The sequence below is a fragment of the Triturus cristatus genome, chromosome 11, assembly GCF_964204655.1.
Source record: "Triturus cristatus chromosome 11, aTriCri1.1, whole genome shotgun sequence".
NCBI lineage: Eukaryota > Metazoa > Chordata > Amphibia > Caudata > Salamandridae > Triturus > Triturus cristatus.
In genome coordinates this window covers 181,992,999-182,014,350 of record NC_140594.1, presented here as the reverse complement: position 1 = coordinate 182,014,350, position 21,352 = coordinate 181,992,999, and the positions used below count along the sequence as shown (strand labels likewise).

At 49.6% G+C, this 21,352-nt stretch overlaps 1 protein-coding gene across 8 annotated transcripts in view; it reads right to left on the bottom strand.

Annotated features, from left to right (window-relative positions):
• The window catches only part of ACAD10 (acyl-CoA dehydrogenase family member 10), a 482,886-nt gene that overhangs the window by 135,499 nt on the left and 326,035 nt on the right, over positions 1-21,352 (bottom strand). For all 8 annotated transcript variants that reach the window (XM_085633523.1, XM_085633522.1, XM_085633520.1 and 5 more), the window contains one exon: positions 6,530-6,667. In XM_085633523.1, the coding sequence (XP_085489649.1) occupies positions 6,530-6,667 (138 nt within the window). The remainder of the gene's footprint in view (positions 1-6,529; positions 6,668-21,352) is intronic.

The following is a 21,352-nucleotide window of genomic DNA, read 5'->3' as shown; positions in this document are numbered from 1 at the left end:
CTTTCACACTAGAAGAGCAGCTCAGTGGAGGATAGCGCTACACTCTTGACTCAGAATCACGTCGGCTAAGAAATGTCCCCACTGTATTAGATTACTGGCGATATCCTCACCCACTTTTAGAGCAAACGCTACCATCTCCATCTATAACAATGGATCATACTCATTCGGGACACAGATCGCAACCTGGCCATCTTTGACGAAAAATTCGACCTCATTAAGGAATCGCTGGACCATAACGAAGCACCTACTCACCCGTTAAAAGATCTTTCAATTACTCCAACCCAGGGTCAACTTGATCCCCCTTTACTGTCCCACAACCACTGGTCAAATGCCCCGCCTACCTTGAACAACTCGCTTAAAGCTCCACCCCTCCTCACCTAGGCCCCTCATACTCATACACAGGGCATCGACCACCCATAATTCCCCTACTTGCTGGGTGATGAGTCTGCTATCCCTAGCCCGGATCACCTCTCCCATACCTCCCACTCTCTCCTCCCTCCGAATGATCTCCTGCCTAACTGCCGTTCCCCTCTACTTCTTGGCCAGCTCTCCACCGGGTCTGCAACGCCCACTCACCCCCCCCCCCCAGCCTCCAATCTCCTTGTTCTCCTCTCCATCTCAGACGGAAATCCTCCTCAGAGAATTTCTCCCCTCCCCATCGGCCCCTCTCTGTGAACTCACCTGCGTCCACCACAGTGAACAGCACTCCCATCCACTTGAACCGCGAACCACACACGGATCCAGCCGCTAAACCAGGAACTTCTCAAGCTCAAAACTGCCATCCAAAATCTCTTTGTTACCACCGCTGACCTGGTCCTTGAGCTCGCTTCCAAAAGGACCTCGCAAGAATCCCAGCCCTTTACCCTGCACCACCATTTCCCATCTTCCCATGTCACTGACCCAGGGCTGAAACCCATCGGCCAGAACTGGAATACCACCCCTTACCCTAACGCCCCATCTCGACCCGCCAGATGCAATATTCAGCTATTAGAAACAGACATTCTCTCCCTCTTCCGTGAGTACAAGGACCCAGAGACAGCCTTCTCATCCCCTTCTGGATCTTCTCAAACCACCCCTTTTAATCCACCAGAATTGAGAGGTTCCAAGCAAGACCACTCAGAGACCATACACTGCATCACTCCCAACCCACATAGAGCCCCCGGAATTTACACCAACACCTTAAACGCCAGCAACCACTTGCAGATCCCGGTCACACAGCCCTCTGTCATTGAACACAAAGCACACCTGAAATGCCTGATACTTAACTGTAGATCAGCTGTGAAACATGCCACGGACCTGTCAGATCTCATCCTAGCTCAGGAACTCGACCTACTTATCCTCACCGAAACTTGGCTCACTGACTCTTCGGGCCCCATCCTTGACATTGTTGTCCCGCCCACCCACAACATTATCAGACTTGATCGAGTGAAGAAAACGGGTGGTGGCATAGCCTGTATCCACCACAGCTCTCTCTCAGCAAAACAATCCCCCTCAACTAATCTCTCATCCAGTGAGTATATTTCCCTTGATATAACTATCAAACATAGACCCATTTGTAGCCTGCACATCTTCTACCACCCACCAGGAGACAACCTCCTGTTTATTGAACAAATTATGGAAACCATATCCTCCAACCTGGGACGACACTCCCCCCAGATCTCCCTTGGAGACTTCAACCTCCACTGGATTGATCCGCTTGATCAGGCAGTTAATGGTCTCAAAAATTTCCTAAGCGATCTCCACCTGTCCCAAATCTGAGACACTCCCACACACAAACTAGGCTCGACCCTAGACCTAATCATTGCCAATCCCAATGCCATTCAACTCGACTCTATTCTCCCCTATGACTGGTCTGACCATCACTACATCACCTTCCGTATCCTTGAAAGCTGGAACTCCAAATGTTCAAAACCACTCAAACATAAACAGTGGAAAAGATCGCTACATAACACCAACATAAATGAACTCATCTCTCACTGCAATATCTCCCTTCAGCTCCCTGATAACATAGTCAACGTTCACGACCTCACAGAACACTATAACAACTCCATGTCGTCTGTGCTCGATGTAGCTGCCCCCTTTCAACTAAAACTGATACCCACCAAAGACTCCTAACCATGGTTTAATGACAGCCTTAATTCGGACAGACGCATCCTTCGATTAGCGGAACGCGCATGGAGATCAGATCCATCAACTGAGCTACTAAAATCTCTTAGACTAAAAAGGAGCAGGTACAATAAACTCATCAGAACGGCTAAATCAAATTTCTTCAAAACACAACTTGATAAAGCCAAAAACCGTCCTAAGCTGAGCTGATCAAGTCACAATCTAATAACACTTCCGAACAATCACCGCACATCTCCCCCTGCCCTCAACCGAACTGCGAGGCCTTTGCGGACTTCTTCCTCCCTAAGGCGAATAAGATCAAATCTGACCTCAAATCGGCTCTCATCAAACTCGCTCCTTCTCCGGACTATCCTGACCCCTCCATACCCGCCTCCCCTCCTACGCTGTCCTTTCTCTCCCCTAAAAACAGCGCCTCTTGGAGCCAATTCACCCCTCTCAACAAAACAGCCATCCTCAGCAATCTTTCGACCCTGAAACCCTCTAATCACTTCAATGACCACCTCCCCTCCAACTTCTTTAAAGAAATGGTGAGAACACTAGTCCCGGTCTGGTCCAAGATCATCAATGCCTCGCTTTTCCAAGAGGAGATCCCGGACTGCCTGAAGGCAGGCCTAGTTCTCCCTATTCTCAAAAAACCCACGGCTGACCCCGATGACCTTAATAACTATCGACCAATCACAAACATCCCTACCCTGGCTAAACTCCTCGAGAAATGTGTACATGATCCACTACGCAAACACAATGACCAATTCCAACTCCTCGACCGATGCCAATCGGTCTTCCCTCTGGCCACAGCACGGAGACGGCCATCACTCATATAGTTGATGATGCCCTCTCTATGCTTGAACAGAACGAAGCTTGCCTACTAATAGTACTCGATCTCTCTTCTGCTTTTGACACGGTGAAACATGACAACTTACTTAACCTCTTGGAATGTAGGACGGGATTCTAGGCACTGTCCTTAAATGGTTTGCCTCCTTCCTTAACAACAGAACACAAAGAGTCAAATCCAATCATACTCTATCCAACTCCAGTCCCTGCACACTTGGTGTTCCACAAGGTTCCTCACTCTCCCCTACACTCTTCAACCATTTCATGGAACCACTGACTGTAATCCTCAAAAATTCCAACATCCAATACCACATGTATGCGGATGATACTCAACTTTACATGAAACTATCGTCACCAGACGATATCCAGTCTCTCAATGGAACCCTGCACAAAACCTTAAACTGGTTAACCTCCAACCACCTAAAACTAAATGCTCTTAAAACTGAATTCCTCCTCATTTCACCCACTAGGGAAACCCCCACTGAAGTGAACTTACGCACAAACCTCACCGCTCTCAACTGCACACCACACATCATTTACTCCACTAAATCATTGGGTGTTGTTTTAGATAAGAATCTAAACATGCAAGACCACATTAGAGCATCGACCAAAGGAGCAAACTACCATCTTAGCATCCTAAGAAAACTCAAACCTTTCCTCCCACAAGATGACTTCAAATCGGCGGTGTAAGCACTTGTCATTTCAAGACTCGAATACGGCAGTGCCACTCTATGGGGTCTCCCTAAACTCAGCCTAGCCCCACCCAGAGCATCTCTGAATGCTGCGACTAGACTTATCACTGGCTCCAAGAAATCCAACCACGTTTCGCCGGACCTGAAATCACTCAACTGGCTCCCACTCGAGGCAAAGATACAGTTAAAAATTGCCTGTATGACCCATAGAGCACTTCACTTCAACACCCCTCAATACCTGAAAAATAAGCTCGTACTATCTGGTAGTGCTCGTGCCTCAAGAAGCACCAGCACTCTGCTCCTTAAGCCAAAGAAATTTAAAAAATGGAAAACCTACAAACGCACTTTCTCCGGCTCTGCCCGAGAATCTGGAACTCCCTACCTGTTGAAACAAGACTGATTACATCAACTTTTGCATTCAAAAGGGAAGTGAATGCTCTACCTGACCTCTGTCACGGCTCACTTTCGCCCGTATTCATGTCAATGTTGCTCCTGATGTATACTGCATAAGTGCCTTATCGACCTGTATCCGCCTCAACCCCCATGTGAAGCGCTCTGATACCCGCTTGGGTCATGTTCGCGCTATACAAAATTTTTAAATAAATAATAGGCTGGTGTGGGAGTTCATAAGAGACACACTGACTAACTTTGGTTATCAAATGAAACCCGGGAAACTGCTTAAGTTGCTGTACAGTGGACCAACAGCTAGAATTCTGATTGCTTGGGAACTACTGACTCATATTTCAGTCACAGGGGGCACATGGGAGGGGGTACATCACTAAGGATGTCTGCTGTTTTTATGGAGCCCTTTACACAACTGATTGGGGGAAACTCAAGCAGGAAGAAGGCACTGCACAGCACAAGATACTAAATTCAGTGCTAACTAAATGACATCTAGTGTTGGTTTACTATCTTCTAAAAGGGGTAACAGAATCAACTAATTAAATGATAAACAGGAGGCAATATATGGTGAAGAGCAGCACATTTATCCATATGCACGGAGTAAAAAGCACAGGTATATAAATTAAAGGTGAAGGTTGTATCTAGCACAGCTAAGGCTGATTGCAATGGCAGGGAGTTGACAGATGCTGGAGGGGTTGCGGACCTGAGGTACATATATTCATTCACAGGTGGTGGGAAAAGAGGGTGATAAAGACCTTTTGGAGAGATGCTCTGTCCCAGAGAGCAATTACTAACATGCAGCTCACCTTTGAATCATCCATTGATAGTTCTGCTGGGAGACACAGATAAAGAGGGGCTGTACCCACTTTAATCACATAGGTAAACGTATCTCCTACTCTTTGTTAGCAGCCATACTGACATTTGCTCACACATGGATAGCTACCGATCCACCACTACCAGTATGTGGTGGATTACAGTCTGGAACTTGTGTGCAATGGAACAAATTACCAGCAATAATAAAGGGCCAGCTAGTGGGATTTGAGAGAATCTGAAGGCCATTTCAGAGTTTTTACAAGAGGTAATTGACATTAGTGTGTTTGCACCCCTCTCTGGCTGTGATCCACACAGCAGGAGTAATGCCATCCCGGGAGGTTCCTCAGACTAACAGACTATGCTAGAGGTGAATGTACTGAATCAACACAGCAGGAGTAATGCCATCCCCGGGCGGTTCCTCAGACTAACAGACTATGCTAGAGGTGAATGTACTGAATCAACACAGCAGGAGTAATGCCATCCCCGGGAGGTTCCTCAGACTAACAGACTATGCTAGAGGTTAATGTAATGCAAGCGGACCGGGCATTAAATGAATATGGTAATAGAAAAATCCATAAGCATTCAGATAGGAGTTTAGCTGGGATGATGACGTGTTGTTAAGGGCATGTAAACAAATTACAAATGCCTGAAATAGAGTGTTTTACATAAAACATAAGTTAATCTGCTCTGTTGGCAATAGATGTAGAAACACTTATTTGTTTATTTTTTATTTTTACCAATGTAAGCGCAATGTAATGTTTCTGATGTAAAAGTTAAATAAAGTTGATTAAAAAACAGAAAGGAGACATTAAACCTTAAGTGCTAATACTTGTTTAAGGTGTAGCAGCTGTAGGAATAGCTTGGATCTTGTCCCGCACAGGCAGAATTTGGGGTAGCTGCATTTAATAAACTGTTTGAAATTTGGCAAAGAACAGAAACTCCAGTGGTAGACTTGCCAATCGCTGCTATTTCTGTAGAGTGAAGTTCTTCTATGGGTGCCATAGTTTGAATGTTATGATATAGTGGTAGCTCAACTATTGATCATGAGACAGTAGCTGAAGCAGACCCACCGAGCTACATGAGCTGGTTGGGAGAGCTGGGCAGGAAATGATGCTCTTGAAGAGTCCGCATATACAGAATGGCCAACATGTGAAGCTGGCGAAGATTTGGCGACTGTCTAACTACTCGATCACGGTGCTAGGTCTATAAGAACCGGGAAGTAGGAGACAGCTGAACTAGTGAAAAGAGTACAGCTTTGAAAAGAAGGAAGAGAAGTTTACGACAGGGGAGAACTTTAATAGAGGAGGGGGTGGAAGGGATGTGGTAGGAAACGTGACTTTTAATTTGGTTTGTAATTTCAAATTTACAAAAATACAATCTTATATTAAAAATCGGATTAATTCAGTCCCCCAGTTCTCAATAATTAACAAAAGTGCAGAGAGAATTCAAATCCCAAAGATTCCTGAAGGAGGTATGGGCAGAAATATTCCAACCACTACCAGGGTGTCATCAAAGGTCTAAACACTCTGAAAGTAAACAAAACTGCCGCACAACGCTAACCAGTTCTGATACAGTAGCAGGGTTGATGTGGTACCACTAGCCAGCCGACTCAGAGTATTCGGGACACAGTGTTATACCTCCTGTGAGGCGGGATGTTCAGTTACCTGCGGCTCCGTCATAGCAAAGCAGGATCGGATGGTGCCATCCAACAATGGCTCCAACCAGCGCTCCTTCTGTCCTTCGGTCCCATACCGAATCAGTACTTCCATGTTTCCAGTGTCAGGAGCCGAGCAATTAAAAACCTGAAGAATGAAAAACAGCAAGCAAAAATCTAAACATAACGAATAATTCATTCAACCGCAAAGACCGTGACAAGTACACACAAGCAACAGTAAAGCCAATCATTTGGGCGTTTGTATAGTGGACCCGTTTTAGAAAAGTTACTGTACCACAGTGTACATGTGCCACCTTGGGAGCGGCGATGCAGTCTTTCCTCGAGTACACCAGAGGTACAGCCTGAATGCAAGCTTTCCTCACAGCGGCAGCCAGTAGCAGCCTAGGGAGCTGCAGTCCATGCTCAAAACACAGATACAAAAATCATATTATGCAAAAAGCCCACCAAGTAAAGTTCTGTTCACCTCCACTCATTATGATGCACTGTACTCCAAGACTGTCAGCTCATTCCTCCATTACAGCGGCTCATCTCTTCTCTGTGGGAATCCTCCTTAGAGTACCAACTAATGTATTGTTTATCCCTCTTGGGACTATGCCCTCCCAGAGACAGATACTCAACCGAGCAATGTGGCACGCAACATACCTTGAGGTATGCTCTTGCTGCCCCATGCGGTCTGTACTTTACCATGAAGGGTTATCATGGCAGAAACTACACACGGAGAACATGGTAACAAGAGGAACACGTGGTGGGAGGGAGTGCACTGTCTGCAGAGGGCCATAGAAGAATGGGAGGGTAAGCACAGGGAATGGCTTTAGATTGGAGAGGCAGCGTCAGAATTGGGCAGACAGAAGCAGGGGCGTAGCTTCAGGTGGGGCGTTTGGGGTCTTACACCCCCTAATAAATGTATTTTGAGATGAATAGGTGGATACAGGTGCTTTCAGTCGGGTGGGGTGAGGTGTCTGTCGGATTTCACCTGTGATTTTTGAATACACACACTGACAAAAACACACAGACAGTGACAAAACACACAGACAGTGACAAAACACACAGACAGTGACAAAACACACAGACAGTGACAAAACACACAGACTCTCTTTCTCTCTCTCTCTCTTAACTCGGTATGAAAGATCTAAAAAATGTTTATGTTACAAAATATTGTGTTTCTTTTAGTACTCCTATTAATCCGTATTCCTCTCCCTCTCCAGTGCCTCTTAAGGTCCTCTGATGCTCCCTGCTTGTCATATAATGTATTATAACAATATATGGCAGTGTTATGGTCTAGAAATCTAATGGCCACACCACCACAATCTTACTGACCAAGCCACGCCCATGGGCAAAAGGTATGCAGGGAAGCAGAAACAGCGTTGTAGTGACAGGGTTGGAGGTGCACCAGGCAGTAGGGAGAGCAGTAGTGGGCAAAGGTGGCTGTGTCAAGAGGGCCAGAGCTAAAAGGAGGTGAAGCACAGAGGCAGTAGTAGGAGTGCGGGAAGAGGGAAGCATTAAACCTCATCAGGAGGGAGAGGATCAACTGGTTTGTAGCAGGAGAGCAGGGAGCAATGAGGTTTTTATGGGAACAAACATCAAACCAGAACTGTTGCAGGAAAATGTATTGTATTGTAGCATTCCTATGGTGCTTCCTATTCCTTGATGGGCCCTCAAAGTAAGGGAGTGGCATGTTCAAGTATCTCATGCATGCAGCGTATACAGAAGAAGCATGCGAGATTGACTTCTGTATGCAGCACTCATACAGTGTGTCTTGCACTATCTGAGGATGTTTGAATCATGACCTATAGACACTATTCAAACTAGTCCATCAGTTTGGAAGTACTAGGTACTATGGCGAGGGAGGCACAAGGCTATTGTGGATCCACAGTGGCCTTTAAAAACATGAAAGGGCAGGGGATTCAGTACTTGGAACACACTAGGTGCTCTGTGCAGACTTTACAGGACCTTGACTGGCATGGTAGAGGGTACACAGTCCAGTGTGTAGTGAACATAGAACACTTTTAAGCTCATACTAGGATGGTGTCTACAGAAAACCAAGAAAGTTGGCAAGCCATGGTAGAAGGAACGGAGGGCAGCCCAGTCAGCGCTGCTGAGTGGCCAAGCCATGGGGCTCCTACCCGACCGCAGCGCCCGCCAAAGTTCTCTGCAGACCCAAGGGCGCTGCTGATGCAGTGTCTGCCCCTGTGACCACTGCATACTGGGGGTGCCTCCGCTGGGGGTGGCCAGTGGCGTGGTGTGACCACCGTTCCCCACCCCTGCGGCACTGCAAGCCAGTCTCAGCAGCCTTCTTGGGGGTGGGGTCAATGCAGGCGGGCAGAGCTTCTCGCTGCGGGGCTCTGGCGCACTCGTGCCTGCCCTGACTGTTTCTTGAGTCTTGGAAGGCTGTTGTGGCCCACCTGCTGCCCCTGCAGGGCCGAATTCCTGTCCTGAAGACTGTCTCCTTGAGCCCCGGCTAGGCTGCTGCTGCTACCCCCTGCTGGGCCAAAGATCCATCTGAGATTGCCAGTAAGTTGATGCTGACACACGCATCTGGGGCCCACTGACTGGGACTGCCACCATTGACTGCTTTGTCTTTTTGCGATTAGAATGGAGTGGCGTAAATTGACAGAGTAGTATTGTGTGGAGTGACAGAGTGGAGCAGACTAGCTTGAGTGGAGTGGCACAATGCAGTGGTGTACAGTGGAGAGGTGCACAGTGGAGTTGCGTGGAGTGGAATAGCACAGAGTGGACTAGCAAACAGTGGACTGGTATAGAGTGCTGTTGAGTAGCACGGTGTGGAGTTGAGAGGCATAAAGTAGACTGGCGTAGAGTAGAGTGGCATATAGGAGAGTGCTGTACAATGGAGTGTCGTTGAGTGCAGTGGTGTACACTAGAGTGGCGTAGAGAGGAGTGGCACTGATTGGAGTGGTATAGAGTAGGGTGGAGTGGAGTGGTATAGAGATGAATGGAGCGGCACAGAGAACTGTAGAGTGGCATCGCACAGAGTTGCCATGTGTGGAATTGAGTGGCGTAGAGTAAAGTGGCATAGAGTGGAGTGGTGTGGCATAGAGTGGAGTGGTGTAGAATGGAGTGGAGTGGCATAGAATGGAGTGACAAAGGGGAGTTATGTAGAGCGGTGTGGTTACAGTGGCTTAGAATGGAGTGGCGTAGAGTGCCTGTGAATTGGAATTGTATGGCATGGTGGCATAGAGTCGAGTGTCTTAGAGTGGAGTGGCATAGAGTAGAATGGAATGGCGAAGAGTGCAGTGGCATGGAGTTGAGTGGAGTGGCTTAAAGTAGAGTGGTTTTGACTGGCACACAGTGGAGTGGCTTAGAGTGGAATGGAGTGGCATAGAGTGGGGTGGAGTAGAGTGCCGTGGAGAAGAGTGGAGTGGCGTTGAGAAGAGTGGCTTAGAGTGGAGTGGCATAGAGTGGTGTGGAGTGCATTAGAGTGGCGTGGAGTAGAGTGACAGAGTGGACTTGAGTAGAGTGACGTGGAACAGGGTGGTGTAAAGTGGAGGGGTGTAGAGTGGAGTGGTGTAGAGTGAAGTGGAGTGGTGTACAGTGAAGTGGAGTGTAGTGGCGTAGTGGCATAAGTGGAGTGGCTTAGTGGCATAAGTGGAGTGGCGTAGTGGCATAAGGGGAGTAGAGTGGCGGGGAGTAGAGTGGCGCAGAGTAGAGTGGCGTAGAGTAGAGTGGCGTAGAGTAGAGTGGCGCAGAGTAGAGTGGCGCAGAGTAGAGTGGCGTAGAGTAGAGTGGCGCAGAGTAGAGTGGCGCAGAGTAGAGTGGCGCAGAGTAGAGTGGCGCAGAGTAGAGTGGCGCAGAGTAGAGTGGCGCAGAGTAGAGTGGCGCAGAGTAGAGTGGCGCAGAGTAGAGTGCCGCAGAGTAGAGTGGCGCAGAGTAGAGTGGCGCAGAGTAGAGTGGCGCAGAGTAGAGTGGCATAGAGTAGAGTGGCGTAGAGTAGAGTGGCGTAGAGTAGAGTGGCATAGAGTGGCGTAGAGCGGCATGGCGTAGAATAGAGCGGCGTGGCGTAGAGTAGAGCAGCGCGGCGTAGAGTAGAGCGGCGTGGTGTAGAGTAGAGTGGCATGGTGTAGAGTGTCATGGAGTGGCACAGAGTGCTGGAGAGTGGCAATGTGTGAAGTAGAGTGACAAACAGGTTACAGTAACGCATTATTTGGTAGAGCCAATATCTAGCTGCATTTGTTTTTCCCAAGCATCAGACTAGATTCAGAAACATTTGAGTAAGCAATACCCCTGCGCGCAGTCAAGTGGCTTCATTCGGTTCTGTGCTGCGTCGTTGGCGCAGGATGCAACATCGTTGCCACCTATGTAGGCGCCACCTAGGCTTGTGGACCTCAGTTACTTTTTACGACTTTCCACACCAGAAGCGCATAGCCATGAAGTGAACTGACTACTGTGTGTCCACACTTAGGCCCTGGAATGGGAAGAACCCTAGCCCTAAAAATGTGTCTGCAGAGCGGGGAGGCATGGGTAGGTCAGTAAGGAATCTGCAGCTAGATATTGTCTCTACCAGATAATGCGTTACCGAAGGTAAGTATCTTGTTCACCTGATAGAGACTTCTAGCTGCAGATTCCTTATCGTTGAATAGATACCCAAGCCACAGCATACAGGAGGTGGCCTGCAGACAAATTAACTATACTAAGATGTCCTGCAGGACTGAACGGGAGAAATGCCTGTCCTTGCGGACCGGTCTGTCCAGGCAGCAGTGCTTGGCAAACGTGTACAGGGACGCCCACATTGCTGCCTGGCAGATGTCTAGGACTGGAACATCACAAGCTAACGCCGTGGCCGCAGCTTTTCCTCTGGTGGAATAGACCAGTAAGTCCTCAGGAGGCTGCATTTTGGCCAGGGTATAGCACATCTTGATACAGAGAACAACCCAGCGCGAAATGGTCCATTTCTAAACTGCCCGTACTTTTGTTTTAGCTCCTGCATAACCCATGAAGAGTTGGTCATCCACCCGGAACTCTTTTGTGCGGTCAAGGTAGAACAACAGTGCTCTTTTTGGGTCCAGACAGTGGAATCGTTCCTTCTCTTTAGAAGGATGTAGGGAAGCCTAAAAGGTGGACAGGGTGACAGACTGTCCAAATGGAATGGAGATACCACTTTAGGTAGGAAAGAGACCCGGGTGTGAAGCACCACTTTATCCGGGAAAACCATGAGATAGGGAGACTTAAATGATAAAGCTTGCAACTCACTCACACTCCTGGCAGATGTTATTGCCACTAGAAAGGCTGTCTTGATGGTAAGCAGCCGGAGGGGACAATTGTGAAGCGGTTCAAAGGGAGCACACATGAGAGATGTGAGAACCAGGTTCAGATCCCACTGAGGCATGAGGAAGGGGGAACCATATGTACAAACTCTTTCGGAAATCTATTTACATGAGGGGACTTAAACAAAAAGGGTTGGTCAAGCAGCCACAGGAAAGCGGACAGAGCAGAGAGATAACCTGTGAGAGTGCCTAGAGCAGAGCCCTGCTGGGAAAGAATAAAGAGTAGAATATCAGAAAGAGAGACAGAAAGGAGGGTCAATAGACTTTTCTGTGCAATATTTTATAAATTTTTGCCAACAGCAGGTGTATACCGTTTTGGTGGATGGCCACCTGGCCACCAAAATAACTTCACAAACTTCAGGAAAATGGTCAAAAGCCCCACTCAATCTGCAAGCAAGGAGCCGGCAAGTTGACAGGTTCAGGAGGTGGACCCTTCCCTGCAGCTACAACAGAAGATCCTCCCAAAGGACCAGCCTGATCGGTGGATCAATGCTCATTTTCAGAAGATCTGGATTGCAAATGCTCTGAGCCCAGTCCAAAGCCTCAAGAATGACTTGGTAGTTTTTGATCTTCTTGAGAAACCTGGGCAAAAGTGGTATGGGTGGAAAGGCGTACAAGAGGTCTGAGTTCCACTTACGATGAAAAGCGTTGCTGAGCAATAGCCGCCTTGGAAACTCCAACGCGCAGAACTGCTGACCTTACGCATTCTCTCCGGAGGTGAACAGATCTAACCAAGGCTCTCCCCACTGCTGAAAGTGCCACCTCTGAGTGAGTACGCAATTTGTGATCTCCTAGGCATCGACGGCTGAGTTTGTCTGCCCTGGCGTTCAGAGAACCTGCCAGGTTGTGAACCACCAGGGTTATGCCCTTCTGATCCAACCATGTCCTGAGACACAGGGCCTCTTGACAATGGGAAGAAATGCTTTCAATGCAAGTCGGATCGCTCAGATTTCCAACAGGTTAATGCGGATTCTGGATTCTGCCAGAGACTAGAGTCCTCTGATCTCTGCCTCTCCCAGATGGCCACTTCATCCCAGGAGTAAAGCATCTATTACCACTGTGAGATCTGGTTGGAGGAGGGAGAGGTTTCTGCCTCTGACCAAATCGTGGTTCATATGCCATTACTGCAGGCCCTTTGCAGTTCCCTGAGATCCAGACCATGTCGGAGAGATTCCCCGGATGCTGAAACTTCAGGTCACACTGCAGAGTCTGCATATGCCATATGGCATGATCTACCATTAGGATGCAGGAGACGATGAGGCTCAGCAGCCGAGTCAATCTCACCGTAATCCAGGATAGCGGCTGGAACATCAATATTATAACCTGAATATCCTGGACTCGCTGCTCGGGAGGATAGGCCCAAAAGTCCAGAACAGCTCCAATGAAAGGGAGCATCTGAGGAGTCAGGTGCGACTTCGGCATGTTTATAGTAAACCCCTGCGAATTCAGGAGGTCCGCCCTAGCCTGGAGTTGGGAGATAACAGCCTTGGGTGAGGCTGCCTTCAACAGCCAGTTGTCATGGTAGAGGAAGACTGAAACCCCCAACATGCACAGATGAGCTGCTACTACCGCCATCACCTTGGTGAACGCCCTAGGGGCGCTGGTGAGGCCAAAGATAGTACAGTGAACTGAAAGTGCTTGTGACCTACCTTGAACAGCAGGTAACGCCTGAGGACAGACAGAATGGGGATATGAAAATACGTATCCTGCAAGTCCAATGCATCCAGCCAGTCTCTTTGGTCTAAGGCAGACAAGACCTGAGCCAAAGTGAGCATCTTGAACTTCTCCTTTTTGAGGAAGCGATTGACAGTTTGGGTTCTAGAATAGGACGAAGATCTTTGTTCTTTTCGGGTATCAGAAAGTGGCTGGAATAACAACCACTATCTTCTTCTGATATCGGAACCCTTTCTACAGCCCCCTTGGATAGGAGAGCTGTAACGTCCTCTCAGAGCAAGAAAAGATGATCCTACACCAGCCGTTCTTGAGATGGCAGTAAAGGGGGAGGGAAAGATTGGAAAGGGAGGGAGAAATCCCTCTGAATGATCTGTAAGACCCATCTGTTTCATGTTATGGACTGCCAGTGGAGGAGATGATGTGGGATTCTCCCTCCAACTGGGTACCCATGGTCTTGTAGAACCAAACTTGGAAGGCTTTGAGGCTGCAGCTGCCGAAGGGTTGGTGGCGAAGGATTTCTGGCTACCATTCCCACGTGATCAGAATGCACAGCATCCACAACTTGGGAAGTTTGGGCAGGACGGTGGCTGAGGTATGGCTAGTGCATTTTAAAGCTTCTTCCATAGCCACAAAAGGCAGTCTGGGAGCGAGGCGTCACCGAAAGGCCCAAGGACTTGGCCATAGTCAACGAGTCTTTGAAGCGCTCCAGCACTGTGTCTGCCTTCTCTCTGAAGAGACGAGTCCCTTTGAAGGGCATGACCAAAAGGTTGGCCTGGACATCCCCCGAACAGCCCAGCGAGTCAGTTGTATCCAGACCACACCTAATTGTGAACTTTGCTGCATCTCTCCCATCTTCCACTGCTTGGAAGAGGGAGAATGGCTCGGGCCTCCTTTGGGATCTGTGGCAGCACAAGCGCAACCATTTCCTATTGGGTATGGGAGTAAAGGCACAAAAGGCATGCAGTGATCACCAACCACAATGCTAGGCTGGCATTAGAAAACATCTTCACAAGTGTGTCCAGCCTCTTGGATTCCCTGTCCGGGGGTGCGACAGGGAACATGCCATGGGAAGTCAAGGCTTTGAATGCCAAGCTCTCAGGGGTTGGGTGTTGGCTGAGAAAACTAGGATCACCCAGGGCAGGATGATAGCGGCGAGCAATTGTCCTGTTCACAGGAGCCCCTGTGCTAGGCTTGGACCAAGTTCCTAGAAGGACATCAGTCAGTGCTTCATTAAAGTGAAATAGGGGTTTTGATGAGAAAGACCCAGGCTGAAGCACTTTGGTCAAGCTACCAAGGTAAGTTTGAAGTCCTGGCCCTCTTCATCACCATTGCACAAGATGCTCCCTCATCCGTAGCGATGGTAGGTCGAGAGAGCAAACCAGAATCTGGAGAGTTATCCAGTCCAAAGGTCTCTGCGAGTTCCCTATACCAGTCCAAATTCTCACCAGGTGTGTATAACTGGTGTTCTTTAGAGTCCAATGACCCCTCCCACTCTTCCCTCATGCCTGTCTGCTCTTCGAAGGCTCAGGCAACAACCTAGCACCACAGTGCCCCGTCGGTGCTGGATTCTGCTGACGCAGTTTCGACTCCGATTCGTCGGGGATGAGAAAGGGGCTAACGCTGCTGGAGGACTTCGGCAGCGCCGGGACCATCGACATCAGGACCAGTGTTGAAGATTGTTGAGTTGGCACGAACTGCGCAAATCTGGATCCAAAATCAGATCCAGGAGACCCCACCAGATCCGAGGCCGGAGCCATCAGCGCAGAACCGGATGGGGATGGGAAGGCGCTTCGAAGGTGTCAGCCCACTGAAATACTTAGGGCATAGCCTCGTAAAACTCCTTTATTGGAGCAGGGGGGTCGTTTTGTCTCCCAGAAATGGGGAGGCGTGGAGTCGGACCTGGCAACGGCTCAGCAGAACCGTGCCTGGAACGTTGATGTTCCTCACATGTCTCGCCAGCCGGCGTGAAGTCGAAGTTCGTTCAGATGTTTTTGTGCCTCCTCGCTGAGTGTCCCGAGGAACTTGAGTGGGACAAAGAGGACTTGGCGACTTCTGGTGCAGTCCAGCGACCTTCTTTTCCTCAAGCGGGATCGAGACCCCCTAGGAGTTGCGTTTGATGGCGTTGAGTGCCGGGCCGCAAGCAGTTTTAGGGACTGCTCCCTCAAAGCCTTCTGTGCCATTGCCCGGTAGTCCAAGCACAACTTCGAGTTGTAGTCACGCTCAAGACACCATAAGCACACAAGGTGCGGGTCTGTAACTGACATGGCGCAGTGACAGGCACCATACAGCTTAAAACCTACCTTTCTAGATGACATTTGTTACGCACAAGAAAAATCTTTGACAAAATGTCGAAAAAAGTCATCCAAAAAGAGACAGAGGTAGCTCTTCTCCAGATCAGTGCTAACTGGTGCGGAAAGAAAAGAACAGTCCTCTGTGCACCTGGGTGCTGCCTATATAGGTGACCGTGATGTCCCATCTGGCACCAACGACACCAACGGGCACAACCGAATCGAGCCACCTGATGGCCCGCAATGGTACTGCTCATGCAAAAGTTCCTGGATCCAGTCTGACGCCAGGGAAATTCAAAGATAAGGAATCTGCAGTTAGAAGTCTGTAGAGTCGACTGAAGAAGCGTAGAGTGGCTAAAAGTGGAATGGAGTGGCAAAGTATAAATTGGAGTAGTATAGAGTGGAGTGGAGTGGAGTGGCATAGAACGAAGTGGCATACAGTAGAGGGGTGTGGAGCAGTATTTTCATGTCTACTCAATCTCACCAAGGTCGACGAGGCTGAAGCAAAGCTGCAAATATTAGATTTTTGCATCCCAAGGAAAAGCAACAGTGAGATAACGCTGAAGTTCTTACTATCATAGCTGTGAGGTGCTGTGAGCTCGTTTTGCAAAAAAGCAGCCAGACCTTGCATGTGCTGTGCTGTGAGATCGACAAGATACTTACCTTCAATAATGCCTTATCTGGTAGTGACATGATCTAGCCGCACATTGCTTACCTTTGAACCTCCAGGCGACAGGCTGGATCCGGAAGATTTTTCCCAGCAGTACCCCTGCACACTGGTAGGTGGCGTCGGTCGACTCCACGTGACGTCATCGGCGTCATGTTCATCGTGATCTCCGCGTAGTCAATATAACCGACACTCCGGCACACTGACGTCAGTGCTTTTCACGACTTTCCACGCAAAGCCATGAAGTGACTGACTATGGTGTGGTAAAAAAACACAGAGGGCCGCGAAGGGGAACTCCCTGACACTTAAGACCAATTTCGCAGTGCATGGAGGATGGGTGGGTGGGTCGTTATGGAATCTGCGGCTAAATCATGTGTCTACCAGATAGGCGTTACCAAAGGTAAGTAACTTGCTGCAGATTCCTTACCTTTGAACAGATACCCAAGCAATACCATCCCGGAAGAGGGACTACGGAATGACAGACTAGAAATTCCTGTAAAACAGAGCGACCAAACAGGCCTTCTCTGTGGATCTGGGAATCCAGGCAGTAGTAGATGCCCACATGGCAGCTTGACATATGTCAAAGATGGGAACATCATGCTGGAGAGCCGTGGTGGCCGTCTTCGCCCTGGTGGAATGGGCTCTAAGCCCTTCAGGGGCATCCTTCTTCGCTAAGGCGTAACAAATTTTAATACAGAGGATGACCCATCACGGCCTTTCTTTGCACCCACGTATCCAATAAAGAATTGGTCGTCCACCTGGAACTCTTTTGTTCGATCAAGGTAGAACAATAACAGCATTTTTGGGTCCAGGAGGTGGAAAGGTGGGAAGGGTAACCAACTCCGAGATAGAAGGGTGTTACCACCTTAGGTGGAAAGGTTGCCCTAGTCCGGAGTACTACCTTGTCCGTAAAGATCGTCAGGTAAGGAGGCTGTGAGGACAGTGCCTGCAGTTCATTCACTCTCCTGGCAGAGGATATTGCCACCAAAAAGGCTGTCTTGATGGTGAGCAACCACAGAGGGCAGTTATGCAGCAGCTCAAATGTGGCACACATCAGGAAAGTGAGCACCAAATTAAGGTCCCATTGTGGTATGATGAACAGTGAAGGGGCGTACAAATGTGTTAATCCTTTCAAAATCCTCAGCACTAGAGAAGATTTGAACAGAGAGGGCTGATCAGTCAGCTGAAGAAAAGAAGAAAGGGCTGAAAGGTAGCCTTTCAAAGTGCCCAGAGCAGAGCCCTGCTGGGCCAAGGAAAGTATAAACAGAAGGACTTGAGATAGGGGAGCAGATAAGGGGTCGATAGACCGGTAGGTACAATATTTACAAAACTTGTTCCATCGACAGACGTATACGGATTTTGTGGAGGGACGCTTGGCTGTCAGAATAACCTCACAGACTTTGGGAGACAGGTCAAAGGCTGTCAAGTGTCACTGCTCAATCTACACGCAAAGAGGCGGAGAGTGGACAGGATCAGGTGGAGAACCCTCCCCCGCTACTGCGATAGAAGATCATCCAGAAGAGGCAGCCTGACCGGAGGATCAATGCTCTTGCCTAGGAGCTCAGGATACCAATCTCTCCGTGCCCAGTCAGGAACCACCAGAATAACTTGTGCCCGGTCGCTCCTGATCTTCTTGAGCACTCGGGGCAGGAGTGGTATGGGTGGAAAGGCATATAGGACGCATGAGCTCCACTCGCAATGAAAAGCGTCGCCGAGCGAGTGCCTCCTTGGAAACTCCAATGCTCAAAACAGCTGACAATGTGCATTCTCTTCGGAGGCGAACAGATCTAACTGAGGCTCTCCCCACTGTTGAAAAAGACCTTCTGCCATTCGTGATCAGCAAGGCACCTTCGGCTCAGCTCGTCAGCCCTGGCGTTAAGAAAACTGGCCAGGTGTTGAACCACCAGGGAAATGCCCTGGCGTTCCAGCCAAGTCCAGAGACGCAGAGCCTCTTGACAAAGAGTCCATGACCCCACTCCGCCCAGCTCTAGTGTTGTCTGTAAACACCTGTACGAGCTTTCCCTTTGACGGCAAAAAGGCTTTCAGTGCCAGCCAGATCGCCCAAAGCTCCAACAGATTGATTTGGAGCTTGGCTTCCGCTGGAGATCAGAGTCTGCGGATCTCCAACTCTCCCAGGTGGCCACCCCATCTCAGAAGAGACTCATCCGTCACTACTGTGAGGTCTGGGTGGGGAAGAGAGAGGGGTCTGCCCTTGAACCAATCGCAGTTCATTAGCCACCACTGTAGGTCGTTTGCAGTGCCCTCTGAAATCTGAACCAGGTTGGTGAAATATCCCAGATGCTGTGCCCATTTGATTCAGGTTCCACTGCAGAGCCCGCATGTGCCACCTTGCATGGGTCACCAGCAGGATATCGGAGGCCATGAGGCCCAACAGCCTGAGAGTCATTCTCACCGAAATCCAAAATAGAGGCTGAAACATCGGTGTCATTGCCTGAATATCTCGGACTAGCCGTTCAGAAGGATATGCCCGAAACTGCACAGTGTCCAGAACTGCCACAATGAAACGAAGCAACTAAGAGGGAGTCAGGTGTGACATCAGCACACTGATATTAAACCCCAGCAAATGCAGGAGGTCCGCCGTAGCCTGGAGGTGGGAGACAACTGCTTGGGGCGAGCCCGCTTTCAACAACCAGTCGTCAAGATAGGCGAAGACTGCAGGAGCGGCAGGTCCATTGGGGCTGAGGGACCACGCCCTTCCACCTTTTGCCCCTCACGAACAGTGTCTATCAGGCGCACAAAGGTCAGCCTGACAGACACTGTTCACTTTCAGTTCAAGCGGCTAGGAGCCAGACATGCGAAAAATGCGCAGGGTCCTGGCTGCCTGAGCTGAACTTTGCTGGCCCGGTGGAAGTCACAGCTCCTATAAGCGTGACGTCCTCAGCTTAGCAAAGGTCCCGAAGGCCCTCCCCTCAGTGGCGAAGGGTAGAGTCACTGATTGCCTCACACCTGGGCACTTCAGTTTAAAGCCCTGAAGCGCCCAGGGTCGAGTGTCAATCAGTGACACTTCATCACAGAGTGGGGTGGGGTGGGGTCAGAAGACTCACTGACCCCATCCCACTCTGAGATGATGTTGGGACTGCTGCCTTCCCTCATTGAGGGAAGGCAGCCAATGAGGGAAGGCAGCAGTCCCAAGCCTCCTGGAACCTCCGAGGCAGAGCTGGCTGCAGGCAAGTGTTTTTTGTTTTATTTTAAATTAATGTTTCGTGGGTGCGTGCATGTATATATGAATGTTTGGTAAAGAGTGTTGTGAATGGATGTGCTTGTGTGTGTGAGTGCGTGAGTGAATGCCTGGCTGCGAGTGTTGTGTTTGTGTGTGTGTCCCGCCCGCCCCCTTCCCTCCAAAAACTACCGGCTGCCACTGGTAGACTGGAACCCCTGATCTCCGTAGATGGGCTGAGACCACCGTCATCACACTTTTGTGAACACCCGAGGAGCCGTGGTGAGGCCAAAGGGGAGCACCGGAAATTGAAAGTGCTAGTGACCCACCGTGAACCGCAGGTAGCAACGATGGGCAGGCAGGATGGGGATATGAAAGTAGGCATCCTGCAAGTCCAGCGCTACTATCCAGTCTCCTGGGTCCAAGGCAGACAGGACCTGAGCATAAGTGACCATCTTGAATTTCTCCTTTTTGAGGAAGTACTTTAGGGCTCTGAGGTCTAGGATAGGACGAAGGCCACTGTCCTGTGGGATCAGGAAGTAGCGGGAATAGCAACCACTGCCTATTTCGGGCCATGGAACCCTCTCTATCGCTCTCTTGGCCAAGAGAGTTGAGACTTCTTTGCGGAGCAAGTCAAGGTGATCCTCCGTCACCAATCGTACACTGGAGGCATAAAAGGAGAGGTAGTCTCAAAGGGGAGGGAGTAGCCCCTTCGGACAATTTGCAACATCTACCTGTCCGATGTAATGTTTCGCCAGTGGTGGAGATGATGGAGTATTATGTCACCGACTGGCTGAGAATGATCCTGGAGGACCGGACTAGGAAGGTTTTGCGGCGGAGGAGCGGATAGTGGCTTGGATTGACTTCAGGTTTCCTGACCCACAAGGCCGGGTGAACCACGTCCACGGCCCGCAGAGGTTGCTGAACTTGGTGAGCCCTTTGGCCTGGGTAGATTTGGTGCGGTTGATACACCCTTCTGTAGCCACGAAAGGAACGAAAATTGGATGAAGTTTTAGGGGCGGTAGTGAGGCCCAAATACTTGCCCGTGGCCCACGAGTCTTTAAAGTGCTCAAGAGCAGCATCCGCTTTGTCTCTGACGAGATGGGAGACATCAAAGGGTATGACCATGAGGTTGGCGTGGACATCCACAGAAAAACAGATATTCTCAGCCAGGCGTGGAGACGAACCACCACCGTCGTCAAAATCGCTCTGTCTAGCGAGTTTGTCGTGTCCAAGCCACATCTGATGGTGAACGTAGCTGCGTCCCTCCCATCTGAAATAGCTCGGAAGAATAAAGCCCGATCCTCCTCAGAGACTCTGGACAGCACCTGCGCTACCGTATTCCGAATGGAATGGGAGTAACGGACCAAGGAGCATGCAATGTTCACCGACCGCAATGCTAGGCTGGCAGAAGAAAACATTTTCTTCCCTAAGTTTTCCAGCCTCTTGGATTCCCTATCCAGGGGTGCGGAAGGGAATGTGCCATGAGAAGTGGAAGCTTGGACCACCAAGCTTTGGGGGTGGGGTGAGTGGTGAGGAAATATGGGTCGTCCGGTGCGGGGTGATGGCGGCGAGCAATCGTCCTATTCACAGGAGCCGCTGTGCAGGGTTTGGACCAAGTCCCCAGAAGGACGTCTGTCGCGGCCTCATTTTAAGGCAGTAGGGGCTCTGAGCTCGAGACCCCAGGCTGCAGGACCTCTGACAAGACATTCGTCTCGACTACCTC